Source organism: Tauraco erythrolophus, chromosome 12 (assembly GCF_009769465.1).
Source record: "Tauraco erythrolophus isolate bTauEry1 chromosome 12, bTauEry1.pri, whole genome shotgun sequence".
In the NCBI taxonomy this organism is placed as follows: Eukaryota; Metazoa; Chordata; class Aves; order Musophagiformes; family Musophagidae; genus Tauraco; species Tauraco erythrolophus.
Window position 1 is genome coordinate 10,190,270 of NC_141476.1, and position 27,371 is coordinate 10,217,640.

Here is a 27,371-nt window from a genome sequence, read left to right on the forward strand (position 1 = left end):
CTGTAGCTATGTAAGGGAACACACAGAATATTTGAAAAATCGATATATTGTATGTAGATGAGTGGGTATAAATGGCATGGTATGAAGACAGTCATGTGATGCAGTTACTGAAAAAACAAATAGCTTGTTGTAAAGGGTGATAAAGAATTTGACAGGTCTCAAGTAACTATAAAAAGTGTAGTAGTGATATTTTCTGGGAAATGAAAAGACAGCAATGTGGCAGCTATTGTCCAGTAAATGTAGCTTCTGTCCATAATAAGATAAAAGAACAAGCCAGGAAAGAAAGCACCTGTGAAGATAATGGAAATACAGTCAATAAAAAGAACCAGCTAGACTCATTTTCCATTGGTTCCACTGGGTAAAGGTCGTAAGTCTGCCAAGAACATTGCCACTGCAATACCAATCACCTCCACATCATGCTACTTTGCAAGGCATAGAGCCAGTTAATGAAAGGAGACAGGATAACTGCAGAGTCTACAAAGCCAGAAGAGCAAGATGATGTGAAGTGTTTCAAGACCTGGCTATGCACTTCCCACCGACTGCTGTGCTATATAGTCCTAACTGAACTTCAGAATTGCTTTCTTTTCTCCAAATAGCAAGCTGTAACTATCTGTTACTTCTTCCTCCAGTACAGGGACTGGAAATTGCTATGTACTCTGTATCTACTTAGTAAGCGTTTGTGCTCCAAAATATTTGTGTGTCATAGAAGGTTTTGGAAGTTTCATTGAAGGAAGAGCTGAAAGAAAGTAAATATTCTAGACCAATTTCAGCCTTACTGAACTTCAAAATGTAAATCTGCTCTCTGAAAAAGATCACTTGAGCCTAATTTTATGAAATAGATTTTCTGAACTTCTACAGATGCTCTCCAGAAAATTTATTTCTGATAAAAGCTGATTTTTCTGTCTTTGAGAGAAGGTTTTTTATAAGTTGAAACCTATTTTTATAAGCATTGCTTCACCAGATCCTCTGTTGGCATCTTACTCAGCTCTTCCCAAGCTACCAAATAAAATTTGTGCCTCTGAAGTTCAAACAGCTGCTCCCCAGAAATCACACAAAAGTAGGATACACATATTTCAGCATTTCATTGAGTATCCTTTCACTAGAAGTATATTTTCCTTCAGTGATTTTATATAAAATGTACACAGCCAAATTTTCAGTTAGGTTTTACTCAGACATATAATTCCGCATGTTAAAAATAAATAAAAATTATTCCCATAGTGAATTGTGGGCACAGAGATTTGATGATAGTAAATGTCTGCCTGATTTGGACTATAGCCAAGAATGCAAGATCTGCACATAAAACATAGGCATCGTTTTATGAGAAAGTCTATTGATCAGTCGTCTCAAACTAAAGAATGCATGATCAACCTGTTTTTCATTCACAAATGAAAGTAGTTGTTAAACTGAAGTTTAATTTGTTGTCCCTGTTAGTGACTGGTGGGTTTCATATGTTAACAGCTCTAAAATCAACAACCTCCCGAAATTACTCTATATATGTGGGGCTGATAGCTTTTCCAAGGGTGGCTGGGGACCTGCAGAAGTTAATTAGTATATCAATCAATGAAATGATCTTTTGAAGTATTGTCTGTGCCTCTACTGTGAGCTTGGTCAGGGTTACCTGTACAGAATTCCAGGAGTAAATAGATCTGTACTCCCTGGTTAGCTCCACCTGTATCTTCCCTGCGGTGCTGGAAGCTCACGCTTGCCAGGCTGGTATGTGAAAGGGTGTGTATGCGTCAGTATATAGTGTACCCTGCTCATTCCACCCTATGTTTTGGAGTTTGCCCCACCTGATGGATGATCATGACTCGATGTGGGGACAGGAGGGGAGTCTTAAGCCTCCTTACTGATACTGAGAGTCCATCTGTAGCTGTTGATGTAGATTGTCAGCCCCAAAATTCCAGTAAGAATCTGAAGAAGCAATGAGATGTCATTTTATCAGGTTCCCATCAGCCCTTTCGAGTGTCTTGTTCTTCTCTGTGACACTCTGACCTCCATCCATGGAGATTATTATATCCGTAGATTTTGCTGTGAAAAGTGGATGTTATAGTTGCTCTGAAGCAGTAGGATTCAGGACCATTCTCGAGCCAGTCCAGTAGCTAACTTTTAAAATAAGCTAGATTTGTCTGCTCCGTTTATGCAAGTCAGTTGCTTCTTCAGTGGGATTTTTTGTGTTTAAATTAGATTCCATCAGTGGTTTTGTTGTGAATTAAAAAGAAACCTCTTAAAACTAAGAAGCATACGAGGTTCCTAAAATTCTAAGGAAAACCAATGATGATATTAAGTGTTTACTAAAAATGCTAAATGGAAATATGATGCTATTCAGGCCAGCATTTTGTTTAGATTTATATTTTATCTGTAAGAAGTGTCACCGCTGTAGTGTGGCTTAAGTCCTTTGTAGCTTTGCCACTTGTGAATGTGATATAAAGTTCCTTGTATCTATAATTGGCAGATAAAGGCCTGCAGTCTTTGACAAATTATTAATAGTCACTGACCTCATTTCACATGGGCTTGGTACGGGCTGGCTGAAGCAAGCTGTCTTGTCATTGTAACCTACATGTGTTACATTAGACTGATCAGGATGTTATCATTCTTCTTTCCTCTACAATGAAAAAAAAAAACCCTACCAAAACCCTAATAACATTTTCTTCCCTTTTTTGGTAAAGGTATCTCTGCAGTTTTGGTAAATGTTATAGATTTGGGATTTATCATCACAATGAGGAGGACGGTAACTATAAACTTTTCAGAAAAAGTTGTGGTTTTACCTTGAGGGGAAAAAAAAAGCAGAACTCAAATCCTTAATTACTACTTTATCAAACAATGTGATTTTCTTAGTTTGTAACGATATGAATGCACAGTAGTTCAGATAATGAATCATGAAATGGATATTCTGCTATATTAGTTATGCATAGAAAGAGGTGTTCACTATATTTAACTCTGACCACTCAATTGATTTTAGGTAGTAAATTATTTCTTTCACTTTCTTTAAAAGTTTCTGCCAGAGGAGTCTTTTTTTTTTTTTTTTTAGAACCTAGTGTTGCCATAAATATTGCCATTATCATGGTACCTGAAAGTTGCATAATGTATCAATGATTCCAGCACAAAACCACATCCACTACAAACTCTCAAGTATTAAATGTGTGTTCAGCTTTGAGACTACCATTCAAGTACTCTCATCTGTCCCAGATGAAACAATAGCTGATGGATGTGTTATTATACCCTTGAGAGATTCAGTAAGATTAAACTCACCTACAACACGGTGCAGTAAAAGGAGGATTGTAGTTGTAACATTTGTTTGAACTGCACCAGAACTCATCCAACATGCACGCTGTGAAATTCAGGCACAGAAGGTCTTTGTCTCATGTATTTCTAATCAAAGGCTTAAAAAGCAGAATAACTTAAGAAGCAGTCTTAAATATTGAGTTTTGCAAACAAAGAAGCATATTTATTTTTATGATTCATTACAAGATCAAAGTCATACAATTCCACGACTTCTGCAAAACAGACAATATTACATTATGAAGTATTATAAAATTACACAACAGTTGTCAAAAGTGAGCAAGAACAGTGTATCACAAAATGTACTTTGGTTTTTCATTGTACTTGTTCAGTTACTTATCCGCAAAATAGAGTAATTTACAGTTGGTCTTCCAGTCGTTAATCTGAATTAGGGAAGTTCTGCTACGTTTGTCAGACTATAATATGCGTGAAAAAGAACATGACAAATGAAGCAAATCACACAGGAAACATCTAATTGAAAAGGTTAAAATTTTTAATCAGGATGGTAAAAAGCTTAGCTGCAGAAAGGTTGTTAAGAACCAAGTGGCTAACACATAAAAGCTTGTTAAAATAATCAAAAAATGTCTTTCCCTTGCATGGGAATCTGAGAACAGGAAAACGTGGCAGCATGTGTACTAAGCATTTGAATATAAAACATGGGAAATGCTTTTAAGCATGCGGTTGCATCAATTTTAATATAAGGTAGTTTATATCTTTTTTTTTTGTAGCTTCAGGACTGATTGAGAATATTTTTTCTTGGTTCCACCCTTTTTCTGAATATTCCAGGGCCATTCAGACAGAGTTGTCTGACCACACTTGTACGTAGAGATGGAGAATAGCCAGTAAAAGATACTGCATTCCTCTTAAAATCTCTGAGATTGAAAGGAAGAGGTAGGTGTTACCCTGTAACAACTCCAGATTCCCTCTTCACAGCAATCTCGCCTTCAGTACTCAGTTGAACTGTTGCTATGGCCCTTTCCCAGTGTGTCTTCTTCCAGGAGATCTCCAGTGTTTACACATGACAAGACACTTCAGTCCAGCCACAAGCCAGCATCTAAGGTCTGAGTGCAATTTCTGACAACTCTTGGAACCTTGGGATTTTAGGGTAGTTCGCAGGGCAGACAAGCTTCCAAATAGGTTTGTACCAGTTGTATTGTTCCCTTTTCTGGAGAGAAAAAGCTTACTATGACTAACCATCCCCCCTCCACCTATGGAAATATGTATTTATTCCTCCATCCTCCTTCTGAACTGAAAGCTTAAATACAGACAAGTCAGGCTCCTTGACGGCACCCCATATGCATACAATATTTTCTTACAGAGCAAAACTCTCTGAGTTTCCAAGGGCACAAATGCTCACACCTCCCTTCCTTACTATTCTGGTATTATTTGTGCAACAGTGGTGTTTTTAATTCCTTTATGTTATTTTACATTTGTTGTTGACAAAACTTGATGTTTTTAAAGAATTAAACTGAGATAGCGTAGTTCTCACTTTGTGGTGATGATTAAGTTTCCAACTTTATGCTGTACCGTTCATTGCATTAATATACTAAAAGGTCAGAATTTTCATCCATTAAAAGTTTAATGGGATGCAGTCTACGTCCAAGATGCATGGAACAGTAAGATGCTGTTGGTGACTGGCTGTGCAGTAAAGGAATTACTTTAATTGCAACAAAACTTGTTAGCTACCAGAGTCAAGTGTTTCCTGAACTGGTAGAATATTAAAATGTAATAATTGTTAATAATATGTAAAAAGGAAGCACACCCTACCTAACGGACACTTCATTAAATGTGGAAATCCATTTGATTCACTGATGAATTACTATCTGATATAGTTATTAGAATTTACTTGCTTAAGATTAGGTTAATATGAAGGAATTTTATCACGTCTTTGCAAATTCATTACTTCCACTGTATACAGCTGATCTTCTGATAAATGAATCAAAGCTAGCAAAGAAGAAAAAGCTAGTATTTTACTTAAATTAGATGATAAAACACTGGTTTTCTCTAGTAGTGTCGTTGATATTGCTAGTGAATACTGAGACTATAATCTAGCCAGCAAGACAACATGGTGATGAACTAGAGGTTTAGTCTTTAAGTAAATTCCATTGTTACTGTTTATCAGAAGTTATGATAGGAGTTTCATGTATTTAACTGCAAAACATTGACCAAATAGCACAATATATTAATTAATAAGCTGTTAAACCTCTAAATTCAGTTCATTCATATTTTTAGAGTTATGTAGATGTGTAAGTTTTTAATAACCTGCACAAATTTATCATTTGAACTTCAATAATGAAATAAAGATGGAATAGCATTAACAGGTCAAACTTTCAGCTACTGTTAGTCAGCATGATTGTACTGTACACACTTGTAATGGCACCTTACACAAGCTCAATATCTTGTTTACTAGGAATTTACATTTCCTTTGTTATCCTGGGTTCTAATCTAGCACCCATAAACTGGTTCATTTACAGATGTAAGACTTTAAGAGGAGCAGAGTCAAGTCTTCCATGCACAGTTACACTTGTACTTTCTATGATCTCTTTCTTAGTTACTAATTCATTGAAAATTAAATAATTTAGCTTTTAAGGAGATCCCTCTGCCTTCATTAGAAATATGGAATTTGGCAGGCCTGGACTTGCTGAAGAGGAATGGAGGAGGGAAAAAGTCATTCTGTAAATATGCTCGTGATTTTCTAAATCTTAGTGCTAGCAAAAAAAGAAAGTTGCAGTAAGGCATACAGTAAATGAAGATATTATGTATTAAGGATGGAATGAATCTGTCAGTTTGACGGATTGTGAGGCAAAGAACAGATTAACAGATTACTCATAGTCAGAATGCAGCTCGCTGTGAAAAATGTGCAGGAAATGATAAGTGTTGGTTTGTGCTGATTTAATGGTATTTTGAAACTACAATAACACTCCAGGAGAATAATACAGTGTAGCTCATGGCTTGCATTTTTTTAATCAACATATTGCCAGATTGCCCTTAAATACTTAAGATATTTCTTTTTAAAATAGAGCTTTCAATTCATGCAAAGTCATGTGGACATGTATATTTATGTTATTTCTCAAGATTTTTATCAAAATGTGCATTCAAAAATCCTTGATTTGTATGTATAAGTACATTCTTATATTCTTTTGGTAGTATGTCTTCTTCTTCTGTATATTCACGCAGTTTTCAGTTATAAAGATACTGTTTCTCCCACCTGAAGCTGAGTAGCACTGAACAGTTATTGATGTATAAATTAATATTGAATGTTTCTTGGGTTATGGCATATTTATGTAAAAATTTTAAGAATGTTCAAAAATTGAAATTATTTGAAGCATTTTAGATACAATAATGGACAATTTAAGGCTAAGATGACTTCACAATTGTTACAGACATATGTAGTGGCAGGATCTGACATTTGCTTTCAACATTTTTCCAAATATGATTGCATTTTGTACATAACACAAACACATCTCATTGTTAATAGCCGTCATAAGTCCTTTTTTCACTACTGGAACTATTATTGAAGGGTTTAGTTCTATGGAAATAATTCTATTTAAAAAACCCTCCCATTACGCATACATAACTAATATATTATAAAGCAGAACCCAAATATGTGTATGTTTAATCTGATTTAAGTTAATGAAGTGAAGTTCAGCAGATATGTAAATAATTGAAAATTCAGATCTGCTAATCTAGAAGAACCTAACAAGTAATACATGCTCCAAAAATATGTAGCAGGGAATAGGTGAGGGGTGTAAAAAAGCTAGGTGATCTATATTGGTAAATCTAAGAACTAGGTTAGTCTCCAACAACCTTTCTTAAATAGATAAAATTAAAAATCCAGACTAGTGAGAAAAATAGGTCTTTGTCTTAGCTGAATGGAATGTTTAGGCTATGCCGAAGCATACTCATGATATGAGCTGGCACTTTACATTCAGTGGATCATGGTAAGATGTGACATTCACTTTGAGCATTTGCAGCAAAATTTGCTTCATATGGTATTATTATTACTAATACAACAGAAGTATGTGCTAAAATTTTAGTTGATAGTTGCACAGGATGTCAAGAATTGGTCCTTTTTTCCTTAAAATATTTTTATATTCTTGATTCATACATTGGCATTCTCTGGCCCTCTACAGAGTTAGTCAAATTATCCACTGTAAAAGATAATTCAGCAAATGTGCTCCTCTTATTATCACTCACTGGCATGAGCCAGTTCTCCTCTAGCATTCCTAAAGATTTACTAAGTAGTTCCTGCAGTTAAATATCATCTTTTGTGTTCTTTATTGATTGTACTCATCAGATGCTTAATAGTCTGACAATTTGATATGTTCTTAATGATACAAACCTGATCTTGTTTTTTCATTCCCTGATTTGCTATAATGTAGCCCTTGCCTTACATTTTTTAAGTGTACTGCCAGGCTGACTGAATAATTTGAATATTCCTTTTAATTCCTGTATAGGTTATTGGACAAAGCTGTACTAAAACTTTGAAGCGTTTTGATTTTGTTAATAATGTGGATTAAATGATCCCATAAATTTAAGTAATATAAATAAATCTGATCCAAAGAAATGTGATAAAGTCTACTATCTCAATTCACAGCAATGTTAAAAATCTCTATACTAAGTGATTTGCTGTTGTCTCAGTCCAGCCAGTAGGATAGACTAAAAAGCAAAAATATCTGTAAAAATTCAAAGTATGAAAGGTGTTCATTAAGATTTAAATCAAAATCCTCTGATTCTTTGGATCTCTGTTGATGGTAATAATTTTGATACATTGTCATTGATAAGCGACTTCACTAATTTTCTCAACAGATTTTACTGATGGATGCCATTTTCTGCATATTTAAAATACTATCATAAAACTGAAAATTATGTTCATAAGCCCAAAAGACTCCTTGCTTTCCATCACAGTTCAGCTATCATGTGATATTTCAATATATGACAATTATTTTCTGAAAGCATTTTTTAAGAAAAGACCATAATGTAACAAGATTATATAACATTTTTAATTATATATTGGTATGGAGAATAGCTTTCAGAATAACGAAGAGTTTCAGTGCAAGCATTAAAGTTGCATGATGCTTTGAATGTTTGTGGAAGCTGTTCTGAGCCTTCATACAATGCAACTCACAATGTCAAAAGACAGTACTTAGCATTCCGCATTGTTATCGGGAAAGCTCTACATAGTTTATTGCATGTTGATTGTATTAATTACAGCTGGAGGCATTGATAGCATAAATAGAGTGCCTTTAATTAGTCAGAATTCATTATTAGCTTTTCTGTTTTAAGGAGATAAACTAGCTTCTTAAAGAAGTTCCCAAAAAATATATTATTCAGTCAAAATAAAAACACAATAAATGGGACAACAGGCCACAGTCTGCATTTCCCAGAATACTGCTGGTTGTCCTCATGCTGGGTTCTACTCTTAGGCAAGGTCTACAAATTTTTCAGGATTTTTTTTTGTGTGAATTAACTCATACAATCTCTCTCTCTCTCACACACACACACTTTAGTTGCTTCCTAAAAGCAACTGCACATTTCATTGTGGAAAAGTCTGTCTTAACTGCTAGACTACAGCATCTATCAGAATTACCACTGTGGTCCCACTTTTCAGAGGTTTACCAATCAACTGCCAACATTTGCTCTCTACTGCAATTTGACCAAGAAGATTTCAGCACCCATGAGACTTTTTTAAAATTTTTTTTCAAAATTTTAGGAAAAGTTGATTTAGACATTGCTAAGTAACGTGGAAGTAATGAACCAGTTTTTAATATATATTGCATAAAGTATTTCAACCTTAGAAATAATATTAAGTCAACAAGGAATCCCTAATATTGTAGCGTTTTGATTACTTGTCTTGCTGGGAGGGAGTTGAATAGCAGAACCATTAGTTTTTCTTGGACATTGAGAGAAAAAAACATGAACTGAATCTAAACTGTTTTAATAGAAAATATTAAACTTGACAACACATCTCTATTGCCTTTATCATAAATAAACACTCCTTTGCTTCCCTTTAGAACCATCAGAATCCCTAGATCTTACACCTGTACCTACTAGAGAAAATAATAATTCATCTGCTAAACCAGATGCATCAAAATAAATATAAAGATGAAACCGAACAACTCCTTTACACAAGAATTGTCTCCAATAAATGAAGGATAAAATCATCGAGCTACTCACAGATCATCCCATCTCTGCTTTCCCAGACTTGATCTTTCAAAAAGACCTTCCAGAGATGAGACTTGGAACTAAAATTCATAAATTTCCTGAGTAATAAGAACTATTAATTTAACAGGAATACTGGTTTAATGACACATTATTACCTGCCTCCCTCAGTGTTCTCTAAATGAATTGTCTCTTTCTTTTCCATTGGAGGTAATTGCTCCTTACTAACATCCTCTCTGCTTTCCAGGTACCAACTATTTTCTTTAGAAATTCTCTGATACATATTTTATATGAAAAACACATATCTTTAAACTTCTGTTTTGTACCAGACTTGTAGAACTGCAGATATACTCTAAAGCTTCCTTACTTTTCTTACTACATTTGTTGGTCTGACTGAGATAATTCTCTTTAGAAGCAAGCACTGTCCTTCCTCTGCCCTTGCACTGCTTTTGCTTCAGCAGTCTTCCTAGCAGAAATATTCTAGTTCTTCTCTGGATCTCAAACATCACCGTCTTTTGAAAAAGCTGTAGTGAATTTGGAAGAAAGGGTAGCTTGGGAAGCAGAAATATAGATTAGCACTAATATTTCTTCCTTACCTTCTCTAAAATTGCCACAGTTGCTCCAAGAGGTTGCCTTTGCTGACACTGTGTGCCAGTGCTATTGTAGGTGCAATTCAGGCAAGTGATAATGCTTTGTGCTCCCTGACCGCATCCTATGAGCATCGTCAGATTCTAGTGTTAGGCTTATGCAAGTGGCAGGAATAGAAAATATATTCTACCATGCGACTGGGTGTCATAACATGCATTTAACTGTTATTCCTAAAAACTTTTGAAGCTTTGGTGTAAACAAAGAGTCTTCGGCTGCTTTCAGGGAATGCAAATATGATGAGCAAAGACAGAGCAAGCTAATATTGAGATGTCTAGACCAGCATATTGCTGTATGGATTAGTTGTACCAGTTCTCACTGGCATTAGCTGAACAGCAGAAGAGAAGGATTGGTTGTGAAGTTGGCCGTATATGTGAAAATAATACGATGGTGTAAAAATATTTTTGAAGTATGTTTTTTACATATTGAAATGATGAAAAGTTCAATATCTCTCCCTTTAAATCTGCTATACTACTTGCTGGATTTCTACACCAGCAGTTCTGTTTCCTGAGGCAGAAAATTAGTTTTTTCCATTTTGACTGCAAACAGATAGGTAGTATTCCCCTGATTCACCCCAGATTATGTGTACATGCCAACAGGAGATGATGTGGAATCAATAACAAGTGTAGAAGTAGCAGAAAAAAACGAACCAAAAACAAAAGAAGCAATTGGCATATTTTAGCAATTACAACACATGACTGAGCCTTGCCAGATTTATCTGTCAGAAGCAAATCTTATATGAGATCATCAAGGCTCTTCAGAAAGTAGAAGTACATTACCTGTGTACTTGGTGTTGGACAATTGAGCAGAGACAATTACAGTCTGGCAATGTAAAGGAATCTGTCAAACTTTGGAAAATTTCATCCCTTCTAAAGGAAGCCATGGATGTTGAAGTTACCTCTACAGCTCTGGCTAATCTTCCTGGCCTCTAGCACAAGTCTGCATGCGTAACGTTTTTGTGCCAGCTGTTGGAACAGCCATGGCCAGACATAAGTTGAATCAACCCCAGACCAAGTTTAATTTACCCAGTAGAGCTGCACTGTTCCCACCAGCTTCTCCCTTCCATTCCCTTTGCCTTGCAATGAAATCGATTAGTCAAAAAGGATGGATCTGGTTCTATCAAAATCAGATTATTTACCGAGGTCCTTTGAATTCTGTGTTCAAGTGTCAGCTTGAAATTATTTTGTCTAGTTAATGGTTATATGGAAGCTTTAATGTATTACAGCTCTTTATGGTGGAAGAGGAGAGATGGGAACTTAAGGAGGCATCAGCTATGCAGAGTGTACAGGGATTAGTTTCGTATATGAAAAGAATTACAAGACGTGCCCAAGGAATGTTGGAAGTTTATGACTTAGATGTGTCCTTCCAGAGCTGTCTTCCTCTGATTATAAAATGAGTGACCTCTCATTCTTGTGTTTCCTACCCACTTTTTCAGTGAACAAGTCTGCAGTTCAGTTTGCAATAAAAAGCAGTAACAATAAAAATGACTGTTCTGCTTTCGTTTTTGAGCTGTAACAATCAAAGGCAGTGTATCATAAAGTGGCACATGTGAAATGAACATTGAACTTTGCATGAATGTATGTTAACGTGAAAATCATCTTTAAAAGCTATCACAAAGTAGTCTTCAGGAGAGGCATAAATTGCCCATTAAATTGAATAGGTGAAGAAGGTCCTTGCTCCCTCCTCTGTGATAAAGATCCCATTAAAAGTTTTTTTTCACAGCAGCAAAATAGATATGTGACAGCTGTGATGAGAAGATTCTTCTGTATAGCCTTGCCAGTAACTAAAATCATGTTACTCTCAATAACAAATTTTTTGTTTAAAACATACGACGTTTTATAGCAATAAAAAATTGTTACGAACAATAGTTTATAACGTATTTACTTAACAATGTTTTTTTTCAATGTCAGCAATAAGATCCTGACTCAATTCAATGTTTACTTCTTAAAAACACTAAAAAACTGTTAGTATGTGGTTCTTAGCTCTGATCACTAATTCCATCCCTTTATTGACAAATTTTGATGGTAAATTAAACTGGAAAGATTAAATCGTTTAATACAAATCAGCTGTCCCACAGTTCAGGAGCACTGAGGTGGTATCACACTGTTGGTGGCATCCATCTCATGTCTTGAGCTCATCTAACTCACCAACCATCCAGACTGAGAGAGGTACAGCACTTGCTATGTCCCCCTGTTGCAGGGGGCTCCAAGCGGTGCCAAGTCAGCGGTAAGCAAACACATCTCTTGTCATCGTCTTTAAGCCTTTTTCCTTAGAGAGGGTAAGGATTTTTAATCAAATTGACCCCCACGGTCTCTCATCAAACGCAGGTTATTCCTCCCAAGTATTTATTTGTCAGAAAAAGACTCTCATGAGTCCCGTAGGCTTTCAAAGTATAGCTCTGTGGATTATGGGTCACACCTCGTGTATACTTTTGCTGAGAGAGCAATACCAGCTAAAATCTGCAGAGCAAACCTCACTTAAAAGACAGATTTTTAGCGTGAACAGAACTGGTGAAAGGGCTAAAGAAGGAAGGAAGCCTTAACACTTAAGAATTGTATTAGCTGTAAAGTTTATTTTTGTAATAATAAAATCCAGCTTGATTTTATTTTATCACACTCGACAACCTGCTATTTCCTTTGATTTTTTTTTAATAATAAAAAGAATTAGAACAAATAGGAACATGAACTTTACTTTTATGAATGATATTTTGATTTGTATTTTTCAGGGACTGGTTGAACATGTTCAGTCCCCCAATCATTCCTGGAAGCCAACAGCTGGAAGAGCACACTAAATCTTCAGCAAATCAGAGTATTCCAGGTAGGAATTTATGAAGACAGTGAAAAGGACCTGGGTAGAAAGATATTTCTAAATGCTGTTTCTGTGGTGCTGGTGCTGCCTTTTCATAGTTTTCTATACTGCTACGTTTTGATTCTAAATTCTTTTATTTTTCTTAGCTCAAGCTAGCAGTTTTCCATGCAGCTTTATTTGCCTTTGATAGAAGACTAACTTAGGAAGTTGCCGTTTCCTAATGTTCTGGCTCAATAAGGGTTAACTCATATAAAAATATATCTTATTTGTTTAAAATAAGGTGTTTTTGCTAGTAGAGGTGGCAAATCTGTGAAAGAAAGAACACAAAGGCTAAACATTCTTATTCAGAAGCACAACTACACTTACATAAGTGATACTTCTCTTATGAAGAAAGATTTCAGATTTAGCCTCAAATGAAATGTCAGCGTTATTTCCTGAGTAAAGACTGTTGTCACCACCTAAAGTGTTAACACGTTTTTGTTTATTAATGGTGTTTGCTTAGAGAATGGCAAAGAACTTAGCTGAAACTGGAAAGTCAACAACAACAGAATAAAACAAATACCTTGTATTCTTCAAATGCCCTTTTTTCTTACTGGTTGTCTTAGGAAACAGGGTAGATATCTACATTTTTCTTCAAGTCTGGGGAATTCAATGTGAAATCTCATAAATCTGACCTGTGTGTTTTGGTTGCCCGAGGGATGAAGATGTCTCAGTGATTTACTGTCAAAAGAGATTATGCCCCTCAAATTGGGAATGTTTTCATAGATGTATATTCATAATTATTTATGACAGCAAAATAGAATTTTGCTGTCAGGAAGGGACCTTGCTTTGAAGAATCAAATAAATAATATGTTTTGTTAAGGGTCCTAAGTAAGCCAAAGAGAATTGGACAGTAATCCTTGAGTTAAAGGCATGTTGAATATAAACTTGTGATAGGTCTCTGTGAATTTTTTATGTTAGTATTATGAAATCCAAGGCTTGCTGCAGTAAAGTAAAAATTTCTGTTTAAAAATAGCATTATTATCTTTAAAAAGCTTTTAAAAAGAAGTGTAGTTGGGAATTTGTTGGATTTCTTCTGTTATTCACAGTAGAATTTCTAAACTGTTTTATGAATTGTTCCTAAACTCATTTTCCTTTATGCTGAAATATTTCACATCGTGCATTCATAATTGCACATTTGGAGAACAGAAAAACTCTATGTAGCATAGCTTTTTATTTTGACTTTTTATTTTTGTGCCTTTATTCAATCAAATTAAGTTCTGACTTGTGTATATGTATGATATTTATAATTTTGATAACTTCACACAGAAACTTTTCTATCTCCAAATACTTAAAAAAACCTGCCATAGTGCTGAAGTGATCAAGCTTCCTTTGGAGGAAGTAAGAAAGAACAACAAAGCTGTTCCATGACCTTCCCTCACTAAACAGGACAGTTTGGATTTTTCTGAACTACTAGACAATCTTACCTATTAAAGTAACAGAGAAGCAGCAGAGTAATCATAGCAGCTGTGGGTAGGGGAGGTCTGATTGGCAAACTAAGGAGTTACCTGTACAATATATAGCATCTTCAAGCAACTCTAAACCTCCCTTTCTGATTGTTTGCAGTCGTTGGAAAATAATGTCCTTCCATAATATTGAGAGAAGACTGACATGGTTTTGCTCACGTAAAAGATACACTTAAGTTAAAGACGGATCTCTGGACATAATATGGTGGTGTGTGAAAATGCAGTGCCATGCAATACGTGCCTATCAGATTAGATTGTACACATCAAAAGCATCTGTGTGGGTGTTTTTTTTTTAAATCTTGATGGACCATGGTAACTAGATGATCTGGATAATCAGCTTCGAAAGAGAGGCTAAATAGGTTGTGTCCTGTGATGTATCTCTAGCACTTCAGAAAAAACTTTTTCTTAATCACTTCACTTGAGTTTAGTTATTTGTGTGACAAAAGAACTGTTTTATTACCGACAGTTAAGTACCACATCTGATCAACAAACTGAATGCTCAGATTCATTCCAGAAAATTCTACTGTCCTGCTCGCTTATTTTTTTTTTTAAATATTACATAGAAAATGAGTTATTTCTTATATTGGGAAGTGACTTAGGTGTCACGAGATAATTTTGTTGTATGTGTGCAGTTTGCAAGTATTCCAAGCACCACAGGATAACAAAAGCATATTATCAATACTGAAAATCTGCAGTAAATCATACTGTATTCAAGATATTGATTTTATCTGAAAGTATCCTTAAGGAGAAATAGATAGTATAGGATTAGTATATTTATAAAGATTCTTTAATTCTTATATTTAGAAAATAAGCTTTAAGTTGAGGAATAACTGGGGAAAAAATGTGATTTATTTCTAAGAAAGTATTTTACTCTATAGTTCCTTTCTTAACGTTTGCACCATCCATAGTACATAGTTAAATAGGGAGATGTAATGAGAAGTCATCTTCTACTCAACAGGTTTCACAAGATAATAAAGAGGAAATTTTAAACTCATAAATATGATAAATTTCCATAGATTTTTCCCTTATTGGGCGTTGATATTTCTGATTTATAGACAATTTAATTTATCTTGACAAGTCATACAAGAAAGTTTCCACAGTAAGGGACAAAGGCAGAGTCATAAATTCTCTGGAACTTACTTTATTGTCTCTTGTTACTTGTCTTAAGATAGTGCTCTAGGAACTACAGCACTGAATAGCCTTCTTTCTTGGACTACAACTGTTGACAATAGCCATATGGTAACCCTGCAGTATATAATTACAGTGTAGATTTGAGCAGTGTAGTTCAATGTTCAAGGATCCTATTGGAGGAAATATTAGCAGTGTTCTTTTCAGCATCCCCTCTGCTGACAGCTGATCCAGTGCGGTTGACTTGTACGAGGGTCAGAATATGATTCATGTATCTTAAAGTAAGATTTGCTACAACCTATTTTCTAATAGAATACAGCGAAACATATTTCTGTGAAAAGGGAAAGTATTTAATTTAGTTCTTCAGACTGTAGTGACTATGTAAACATTTAGTGTTAATGTAATCCAAATAACAACGCAGTTATTTGTACATCTATTTCAGAGTTCAGAAAAAACTGCTACACGCCTCCTCCATTCTTTGTTATCTGGGTTTAGACATGTTGAGCAAAAGCCTTTCTCCATAAAAACAATAGCTCCCCTAATTTCAGTGGGGCAGCATTTAATTTAATATGACAGGTATTCAGAGGTACTATCTTCAATCTTGTTTCAGCTCAGAACTAAAAAGTACTCATCCTCCATCCAAAGGTATATCACAGACTGAAGTTTTCATTTAAAATCAAGTTATTTTCTAGCCTAAAATATTGTTTAATTTTCTAGTGATTTAAGAAAAAAAGCTTTGATTTTGCTTTCACCATGATATTCAAATTAAACTGCCAAGAAGTGTTTTCATATAATCTGGAGCAACTTCAACCCCAAAAGTGTGGATGGTGGCAGCATAAACTGCTATGGAAATTTTCTTTGAAAGCGACTTATTTGACTTAGTTAGTTTGGCCATGGAAGCTTCATTCCTACATATGGTCAGGTTGCACACAATATACCATTTGGAAGTGAAAAGATGCCTTCTAACACAACCATTATGCATTAGTTCAGTCTTGTAGAAGAATGTAACTTAATTTAATTAGTACTTCTTTTTAGGAAATAGAAGAACAGAAGTGAGATTTTCATATTTATTTTTTTTACTCTGTTTAAACTGAATACTCCATGCTGCCATTGTAAATCTGTTGCAACATCTAGAAATGCCTTAAAATGCATTTGGGGATATTGTGAGATGCTAAAAGAAAGAAGGCTAACTTTAAAAACAAGATACATCTAGAAAACTAAGTTTTCTTCTTGTTCACCTGAAGATACATGCAGGGAATTACTGCTATAAAGGTATAAATCCAGCTAGTCCTGGGTGCAATCTAATTCTGATTTGGTATGAATTGAAGGCATACAGGGAAAGAAGTATACCCCTGATGAGTCTGAAGAATTTCTTATTCCTAAATCAAACCAGGGAGTATATTGAGAGGCCAGTTCCGAGGGAGAGAGAGAAGGAAATTTAAGCTTAGAGAAGAAAAGAGAATTGTTTTGAAGAGAAGCATAGGCAGGGAAGAGTGAAGTAATAAACGGAAGAATTCAGTGGAAATAAGAACATGGTTTCAGGTGAAAATGTAAGGCTATGTGAGGGAATGAGGCATGAATGCCATTTGCTTGTTTGCTATGATCTGAAGTATAGAAAAAGACATTCAGTTCTGTGCCTTCTTTCTGCAGTGCGTAATTTTTCCCAAGAGCTATCCAAACAAAACGTCTCAGTTAACCTCATTTAGCCTACCAGGCCTGATAAAGTACCCACAGCAAGAAGGGCAACGATTTAGCTTTACCTTTTTACCTTTGGTTACAGTAAGAGACAGTTTCTTTTTGATGGCATGTGTTAATGCTTCTGAGGAAATAAAAATGAAATCTCTTCCCAAACGATGAAGTGCACGCTGCTTCTGTATGCATTAAATGCACCAACCTACTTTCTGGTCTCTAGATAATGTAACCTATATATCGTTGTATGATCCTGGCTGTAAATAGATTCTGAGCGTTGTGAAACTGCTGCTGTTAGCATAACAGGCCATTACTTATTATGAAATGTTAGGGCATACAAAGCATTCGGTTTGTATTAGCCGTCTGAGAACAAGATGAACATTTATGATGAAATTCGAGATACATATTGCGTTCAGCAGTGAATTATTTCCTATCAAAAAGCTATAGATCATGTAACTTAGATTTAGCTTATATGAAAGATAGACAGGTTTAGAAAGGAGCTACAATATCCAAAGCGTCTGTAATAGAAGTCTGTATGGCTTTATCAGTGTATTTTAGGCTAAGGATTCATTTCTGTTACCTGAAAACATTCTTGCATTTTATATAACTTCAGATAATCTAGATTTAAAATTTTTATTGTCTGAAAGAATCTTACTTCCTTTCTGGTACTGGAAGCTCTTTTGTACAGATTTACCTATGCTGGACATTTAGGTGACATGCTGGGCACTAGACATTCAAATTCTTTCATTCTCACAGGACTTAAGTACACACTGACTGTCTCTGTTCACACTAAACCATTACTGTTTAAGAACGCCGTTGAGAAAAATGTCACTTAAGAATGCTTTGATCTGCTGTCAGTAAAGGTGCTTCTGGTGAACTGCTCCATTGGACTTTGTAAAGTCCACTTGTTAATCAAACTCTGACTGACATCGTTTCACCTCAACTAAATGCAAGTTTTCAGAAATGTAATAATGATGTGAATTACTGTTATCTTGAAGGTAACAATTCAGAAGTCAAAAGATTATACGCTTTAAAGAAAAATTCTGTCACATCTGACAGAAAGGTATTTCTGTGTTATTGTCTAAGTGAATAAGAATGATTTATTCTTACTTTTCACACAACACAGGTGAAGATGACCTCAATGCTGAAGAAGATGAAGTTTTGACTCTTTTGTATGATCCGTGTCTGAACTGTTACTTTGATCCAAGTTCTGGGAAGTACTATGAATTGGCGTAGTCAGATCATGAGAGGATGTCGTCTTGCATTCAAAGTAGGTTTATCTTTTAACTGTTTGTAAAGTGTGACTGAGCTGTATAATTTATCATGTAACTTAAAACTTGAATTAACCAATAGTTTTTGCAAACAAATTAATGTATTTTGTAAATAGTGTCTTATTTTTATAGTTTTGTATTAAGTTGTAATGCAGTGGAAAATCACATAACATAAAAGTTCCTTGTGACTGAGACATTTATTCATTAGTCTAATTTATTTCCAATATTCAAAGGTTCTGTATGGAAACAAATGAAGTTGAATTAAGAAGTTTGTGGTGTTTATCTGTAAATTACATGTTTACTCAAATAAAAAAAAAACATTACTTGCGTACTGTGTATTTTTAGTTTGTTCTGAGCTATTTTATTCTTTGTACTCTAAGATATACGGTGTGTTACTCAATGGCCTCCATTTCATAAGCTCGCTCTCTCCCTTTAGTCATCAGAGAAAGTAGTATTTTACTCTTCTTCAAGAAGTTCTCTGCTGTTGCATATTACAGTAATGGGCTGATGTCAAAGCTGTGGGATGGTACAGTGTGTGCAATGCAGTACGCTTTAAGGTGTGTGCATGGGCGGTTTATAAATCTAGACCACAACAGAGTAAATGTGGCAGGTTCAGGGAGTACCAGCTACTGTTCACTGATGTAATTTGACATAGGACTGAAGAGCAGTAAGAGCAATTCCTTCAACACTCAAAAATTGGAGCCCTAGTTCATGTAAGGCAAGGAGGTATGTGTATGAGTCATACGGGAAGGTGCTCAGAGTGCAGGTCCAACATGTTTGTATTCGTTTTTCTGTTACACCTTGCAATAAAAGAATGTAATTTATTTAACCCATCTGTATTGGGTTTCAGTGCAGTTTTCAGTGAGAGTCCTAAAGTTCCAACTTAGAGATTTAAATTACCTGCATGCCTGCAATTTTTTTTTTTTCTGTGGTACATGCAACATCCCTGTTGACCATGGAGAAAGACTATAGACATAATCCAGACCATACATAGCTTTCAAAAATAAAATCAGCATATGCAATGAATAAAATACTGTGCATGGAGACACGTCAAGCTTTTGTCTGTTCTCAAAACCAGTTAACTTGGTCCTGGTGTTTCTGCGTTACCGTGGCTGCTACTTAGCTCTGAGCAGTGCCCAACATTTCCAGCCCCAGAGCAGAGGAGATTCTGCAACACTGAGCAGTGCTGCTCACCCCTAGTGGCCTCCCCCACCAACAGGACATTTGCTCAAGGGGTAAATAAATCATTAAAAAATCAGCTGCCTGGTATTGAAGGAAAGGCATGAGGCAGGGGTTGCCCATGAAACAAGAAGTCCAAGGAGTTGTGTTGTAATGGAGTTAGTGGAGCAGCTTTGGAGTCCACCACTTCAGTAGGTAACGGCTTTCTGGAGACAGTTAAAAAAAAGTCAAAATCACATGGCAAAAGTGCTCTATAGGCATTTCTGGTGATTCTTGTTCTAAGTTTCTACTTGATTATATCCAGTGCTATTCCACTGTAATTATTTGCAAGCTGATTACTCAGTGCATTTTTAAGAATGATGTATTTGAATGTCATAAAGTGAGCTTAGTAAGCTCACTGGCAAGTGATTTAGAATGATATGTCTGCAAATTAGATGTAATTATGGATCCCAGTTAATGAATATCCTAGAATCAATTGAAAATGCAGTTGTTAATAGTGGCTTGGCATAAGATCAGATTGTGTATTTGGCTTCTGTGGCAGGTACAAACATATCATCAAAAAATGATTCAAGTAAGTAGCACTGAAATCCACAGGAAGACAGATACTGTGTTGAGATAATTTACTTACCCTGCCTTAGCCTGTTTCTCCCAGAAAGATTTGTACCTGTTCTTGCTAATGCCATAATCGGTTTAAAAGTTCAATGAAATCATAATTTTGACCTTCAAAAATCAGATGCTAGCTTGTTCACACTTGTGCGTATCTAACCACTTTCTTTTTAGCATCGTTTAGTGATGAGGACCATGCTCCCTGCATCAGCGGCGAGGGCTATATAAAATGCCTTGTTAGTTTTCCTTTCATAGCCACATGTCTCACAGGAGTGGTTGGATGTCCTAGAGCACCACTGTGGATCCAGACTGGATCACTGATGCTACTGAAAGAATTGCTCACTTTGGAAAAAACAAAAACAAAAACAAAACACAACAACAACAACAAACTGGCTGCAAACTGGTGTGTGCTGTTTATGAGTCAGAAGTCTGCAGAGGTCCGATGGGTTGTCTGCCAATGCCCGTCTGGGTAGATGGGCTGCTTGTGGCTTCACAGCAGGCAATCACTGATGTGTAATGTATAAAAGGGCACCAGTGGACATCCAAAGCTTGGACAAAAGGCAGTCCTCGGAGACTCCACACTCTTACCCACACCTTTAATGGGATTAGGAGGCAGGCAGGTAGCAACATTAGGCTCAGGGTGAGTCTCCTGTTCCAGACAGGTGCATAGGCAAGTCCAGGTACGCTCTGTTTTCCTGCCATTAGCACAGTAGTATTTCACAGGTAAGTCCTGCTTTTCAAAATCAGCAGTTTGGGATCCTTGCCCTTGTGTCCTAGTTAGCAGCTTTATGTCTTCAACATCCGTGGGGATCAATTGCCATAATGCTGTGAACAACACCTGTGGGTTGAGCGGTACGCAAGGCTTGGCTACAAGGACTGTAAGTTTTGCTCATGATGTTTTTCTTAATCATCGTCCTGTGAACCTAGAACTAAGGCACTGCTGCCACGCAGCATGCCTTTTGTTTAGCCCATTTGTCAGAGCCAGCGTTTATGGCAAGTGATGAAGAACACAGATTTGCTCGTAGCAGCCCGTGTGCAATGTTTTAGCCCGTGAGGATCACATAGTTCTCACTAGGGTGTACTTTCCAACAGGTAAGAAGACTTGTGTCAGGGCATAAAGTTCCAGGTTAATGAAACTGTCTGCAGGGATTTATTTCCACAGACCCAGCATCAGTTATGATTTCTGAGAACATTTGGAAATGCAGTAAATTTTAGCAAGGCTTCATTATTGTTTCTTAGATGTGCATCGAAAATAGAGGAGTTGAAGACAGCTTGGTAGAGCTGCTGGAGTCAGAAGATCACAAGTGAATCAATTGGTCTCTTAGGCCTTTCTAAGTTCCTTACACATGTGAAGTGTGACAGACATCTCTGCTTTGTTTCCAGTTCCTAAGAAACATGATCAACCAGCTTTCAGATAGTTGAGGAGGAAGAAGAAATCTTTAAAATGCTTTTTATCCACAGCCCAGAGCAGTGTGTTTCTATGTCTCTGGAATGATTCTCCCCGTTTCTCTCATTCTTTTTGCCTTGGGTCCAGACTGGGGTTTTCTCCAAGGCCCAACCAAATAACCAAATTTCAGCCTTTGGATCTCTGTGGGCTGCAGCAGCATTGGGTTGCAGGTCACAGGCAACCTGGTACAGATGAGCACCACCATGGACTCCTCCAAGCGGCTGCTAGGACTTTGTAGTCTTTGATCTTGCAGTGTTGTCACTTGCACCCAAGGGCTGTGTGTACCTGTGAGCCTCGTTATGCCGAACACTCTCTGTCCTAAGGAGCTTACAGTAGGATATCAGTATTGATTTTTTTTTTCCCTCTGCTGCTGTGGTTACTAGGTAAGAAAACATGGAAAGTCTTGCTTTATTATTCACATACCCTTCAGCCATAAAGCATTCTATTTAGGGGCACAACCTCTAAACGTTGGGTCAAATGGCAAGGTTGCACAGGCTGAAATATCCTTCAAAATAATTTTGCATAATGCATTTCAGATTCAAGTTATTTTTCCATACTATTCCTTTATTTTAGAAAAGGGCATATTTTTTTAAGCAATGAGCTACATGTAAAATGAAAAGACAATCCAGTCTGTCTTTTCTATGTGGTATTACTGATAATCACCACTTTTCTCATGGTTACTATAGTAACTTGGCATCCTTATCTGCCACCTTTTTTGGCACCTTGAAAAAAAACTATTTAAATTCAGTTCCCTGATAAACTGAACGCTTGGCTTCACGATACCCATGGGAGTATATAAGTGTAACAACAATACTTGTCATTTTTTTTCTTATTTGGTGTTTAACTTGCTTGTTAGCAGCTGTACAGGCAGTTCTAGCTGTGATGTGTCGGGATCCTGCTGCAGGCGTTATAACCAGCGCAAACGCGAGCGCCCTGGATGAAACCCTGGAAACAGCTGTGAGCTCCCAAGGGGTCACATGCAGCAGCCCACGATATGAAGACCTGAGCGGGATTTTGCTCTTATCATGCCACTCGAAAAGCAGTTCTGTTTCCAAGCCTGACAGTTTTCAAGAGGAAAAATAATCTGTGGACATTAAACTACATGGTAAGAATTATTATGAAGGTTCCTGTGGTAAATCAGTGGTGAATCAACACCCTTGTGATACTTTAAACCCCTTTCCAAGTGTGTGCTATCCAGTCTGCATGGCAGATGAGAGTGGACTCGGGCTGGGGATGCTGGAGAGCCGAGAGACATCTTTGGAGGTGAGTTCAAGGCCAATGCAAACACCGGGTGCCCCAGCTGAGCACGACTCCCCAGAAGTTCCACCCCTTTTTTTGCTCTAAGGGCAGCAAAATGGTGCTTGTGATAACGGTTGTTTCTCTAGTTCTGTCAAAATATGGCCCAGATACATCCCTCTGCTCATGCAGCCCCTGTGCTGGTGTCCTTACACCTCTCTGCACAGAATGTATCCTCATCCCTGGAACAGAAAAGGAGATGTCAACACCTGAACAGCTGGTGTTTGCTCCTGGCCATTGGGCACAACGGTCCAGCACGGCTGCAGAGGGGCTGAATGCTTTGCTGAAGCCAGAGCATTTGGTGATCCATCCCTGCAGCTGTGGCCTCTTCAGCAGGTCTCAGGGTTTTTTCTTTGTTATCGTGTTCTTTTGCCAGAAGTTTTGAAGAGCAGACAGGTTTGAAGATATGTGGTTGCAAAACAACAGAGGAAAAATGCTATTGAGAGCCATTAAATAAAAAGCAATTTTACTTTTGTAGTGTGGCTGGACTGTTCCTGGGGACTGACAGTGTGTCCTTGTCCCACTCTTCACAGACATCCTCCCCTGGCCACTGCCAGAGAAGAGATACGGCGATGCCGATAGCAGGTCCTCTGCGCTGACCAGGTACAGTAAAACACTTTTCATAAAGAAAACCAGCTAGGCTCCTAGTACAACTGCTACTACACCAGTAGTGCTAGTATACTTCAAACGATGTTTACATTACACTGCTTAGGGTTTTTATCTATTAAAAAGTTTATTATTGGATGATTGTGCATTTTATCTGCGTGGGAGACCAAAAAACCTTAGGTCACAGAAATTACAAACGCCGTTTCGGAGCACTGCATATTTATTAGGCCATCTGCTACTGCAGCGCTCAAGGCAAAAATCTTCGTACAGGCAATCTATTCACAGCTACTGTTTTACCACCTGATGTGCAAAATCTCAAAGCTCTGGATGCATTTATTATGGTGCTGAGTCATTTTCCAATGAATTCATAAAGCTAGGGAACGTCTGATGCAAGAGTTTCCTTTACATTAGGCTGTTGTTTTCTCACCGGTGCTTGAGAGGGACCTCCGAGGAGGAATCTCACCGTGTCAGTAGGTTTGTTGTGCTGAATACGCAGCTGGGCGGCTCTGCGTTTTGTCATTCCAACCTCGGTAAGACAGATTCTGGCTGAAAGACCTGGCAGACACCTGTACGGCATTTCCCATGTATCCATGTGAAGCCCACATTAAAATAGTTGCTGTTTTCCCAAGAAAATAAAATAAAAAAGCAAGTAACTTTTCAGAAACGGCCAGTTCCAAAGTAGTGTTAATACCTGGGCAAGCTGAGTGACTTTCACGAGAATATCAGAAGATGATTCAGCTTTTGGAGTTTTCAGTTTTCTGCCCTGTCCTCGTACTTGCAACTGGAAATCCCCGGGAGCAGGGCATCGTGTCCTGAGCACCAATGTCATATATGATTCAGAGAGATGTATTTCTTAAGCGAGTCTCTTACAGAAACAGACCCTTCCCCTGCTCTGCGTGCACTTACAGCAAGGCTGGGACTCTTTACGCTCGACCCCGTGCAAAACATCGAGACTCCTCCGTCTCAGCTTTGTCCTGCCCATGGGCGTCTGCTGCAGCAGTGGAGCGGGAGGTGAGTGCCTGGCAGCTGTTGTGCTGTTGATACATTACTCTACAGTTCCCTGATCTCTTGCGGTGCATTACACCTTATTTAATATGATCTGTAAATCCTCACGTGCCGATAGAAGGAAATGTCTGATCAGTCTGTGAGGTGCTCGAAGGACACATCTTTTACTGATGTCTTCTGTTAACTTCCAGCTCATGAGCAAAGCCAACACGCGCCAGGTGCTGAGACACCCGAGAGAGGCATCTCATCTCGCATCGATCCATCACTCTGTCTCCTGCTGCGACTCCCCCTCCAGAGCCACCTGCAAGCCACAGACGCACAGACAGAAGGTATTTATACCTTCCTCCAAGTGAAACACGGGGCTTGATATTACTTTGTGCACTGAACAAGTTGAATGTAATTGTGGGAATGCTTTGCCACTGTTAGAGGTTAATGATGCATTGTTTAAATGGGAAAGAGACATTTATAGCCAAATTTATAGCTGGAGTTGTAACAGTGAACCCCGGGCACAGTCCTGGAGGTGCTGAGCCACGGCAATGTTGCTGTTGCTCGTGGCAGGGAAGCCACACTTAGCCCCAACAAGGCTGGCAGCCCAGGGGAGGTGCTGCCCCAGCCTTGCTTCCAGGGAGCTGCTCTGCTGGCCTGGACCCCATCCATGTGCACCCAGGACATGGGTGTTTGCAGGTTCCTGCACAAACAGCTTTAGGGCCCCCGGAGCAGCCCAGTGAAATAAGGATAGCGGTACTAACTTACGAATTGCTTTCCCTTGCCAGTGCTCTGATACCTCCAGCTCTGCAGTCCTCTCAGCTGTAAACTCAGTGCCATGAGATTAAAATGTACAACTATGTGACACCTTATAAACCACATAAATATGAACTGGCGAGGCCCCTTAACAAGGAAGGATTTTGCACAAAATCTTCAGGCATTAATTCAATCTCAGGGCTCTCTTTCCATTGCAGAGGGTATGCAGTGCCATTAGGAAACCTTGACTGAATTACAACCTTTTATTCTTCTAAGGCATCTTTTTTTCTATATCTGCAACAAAGTTTTGTTTTGTTCCAATCATGAACATAAAAAACGTAAGAGATACAAATGCACTGAGCAATAGATTTATTTTCTATGGACAAATGTGCGACATTGTGATGCTGGGAAAACAGCTATTAATTTGGAGGTTATTTCAAAGCTAATGGATAATTATTATTCTGTGGATTTTTTTTTTCCAAGGGAGAGTTTAGTTTGCTGAATGGGCCCTTTCCATGTGCAGCGCTGATGTTTCTCTTCCCCTGCATTAACATGTTATCATTCAGAATGAATAGCTGTGCTTTTGGCTTTGAATTTTTCTTCCACATTTTTGACAATTGTTTTTTATGTCTTGTATAAATCACTGCAACACATGATAAAGTCAAGCACTTCAATGCCTGTGAATAGTGAAGTTACTGTTTCTCCTTTGTGCAATAGCCCATGACCATATTTTAAAGCAGTTACAGCCTTTTATCAAGCACGTGTATTGGCATATTTTTGTAACTGGATTACTGTGCACACTCTTACAACTCTCAAGCAGCTCTCACGGACTATCATGTAAATCCTTCTTAATTCATGGTTTATTGACCACAGTGATTCTGGATGAGCATCCGAAGCCAATTCCCTCCTGTGGGCAGCATGCCACCTGCTACCACGTCACCATGGAAATTCCCAAAGTTCCCTTTGAAAAACCTATCTGTGTGCTGCAGACCATCACCGCTTCCGCAGAAAAACCAAGCCGGAGAGGTTGCGCCGTTTGCAGTGGGTTGATGAATGGAACATCATCACAGCCAAGCGGACAGAAGCCACCTAGTCCCACTGGCACCCCACAAGCTCATGGCAAAAGCCTTGATCTTGTGTGGGACAAGGGAGCAGGAGTTCCCCATCCTCACAAGCAGGAGGATCAGGTCCTGGGGAGATGGAGATGGGAGGTCACATCCAGCACTCAGGGACATTTGTGAGTGTAACCAGCCCGACAGCACCCATGTCTGCAAACCTCCTGGGTGTCCCACATTGGCATACAGCAACACCCCGGACACCATTTATTCAGTACAATCTGCAGTCAGCCTGGGTGGAAGGGGTTTATTTTGCTCATTTTATGGGCTGATTTATGGCTTTTTTACTTGGACGCCTCACCCACATTGCTAATGTTGTAATTAAACCTTGTTAAAGTGCTCAAGCCCCCCTCAGGCATGTGGTGTAACATTTTTTTGCCTCCAAATGATTATTATATAGGGGGGGAAAAAAATGCATGTTGAGGAAGGTTGTCAGGCAGGCTTGGATGTTACAAATACCTGTTTAGCAGGCAGAGGATGTTTAGTCCTAAATCAAATTGTATATTAAAAGTGGAAATTGCTGAGATTGGTGTTTACCTGTGAAACCAAAATTACTTCATGGAGAAAATAATTACAGATGCAAGCTTTCTAAAAAAAACAGTGGTGAGCCTTTATTAAATAGTTAAAATCAAGATGCTGCTGTGAAGCACAGCATCAGCACATCATGTGTGGGTCGGGTTGGAGGGATCCCTGTAGCAGAAGCACACCAATGGGCTGTGCGTACATATCCAGAGAGGTCTACCCCACATTTTTCCGATGCGTTGCAATGCCTTCCAAGTTTAAGGTCTTCTAGGAGATAGCAAACCCCATGAAGTAATATTAAATCAGGTGAAACAAGACACGAGGGAGAATAGGCTACCACTACCAGATAGAATAGACACTACCAGAA

The 27,371-nt window shown here is 37.8% G+C and overlaps 1 protein-coding gene across 3 annotated transcripts in view; it reads left to right on the forward strand.

Moving 5' to 3' along the window:
- The window catches only part of CFAP20DC (CFAP20 domain containing), a 71,620-nt gene extending 53,168 nt beyond the window's left edge, over window positions 1-18,452 (forward strand). For all 3 annotated transcript variants that reach the window (XM_086618990.1, XM_009986347.2, XM_086618991.1), the window contains exons 15-16: window positions 12,812-12,903; window positions 18,343-18,452. In XM_086618990.1, coding sequence (XP_086475116.1) covers window positions 12,812-12,903; window positions 18,343-18,452 — 202 coding nt within the window. The remainder of the gene's footprint in view (window positions 1-12,811; window positions 12,904-18,342) is intronic.
- Window positions 18,453-27,371: the final 8,919 nt, after the last annotated feature.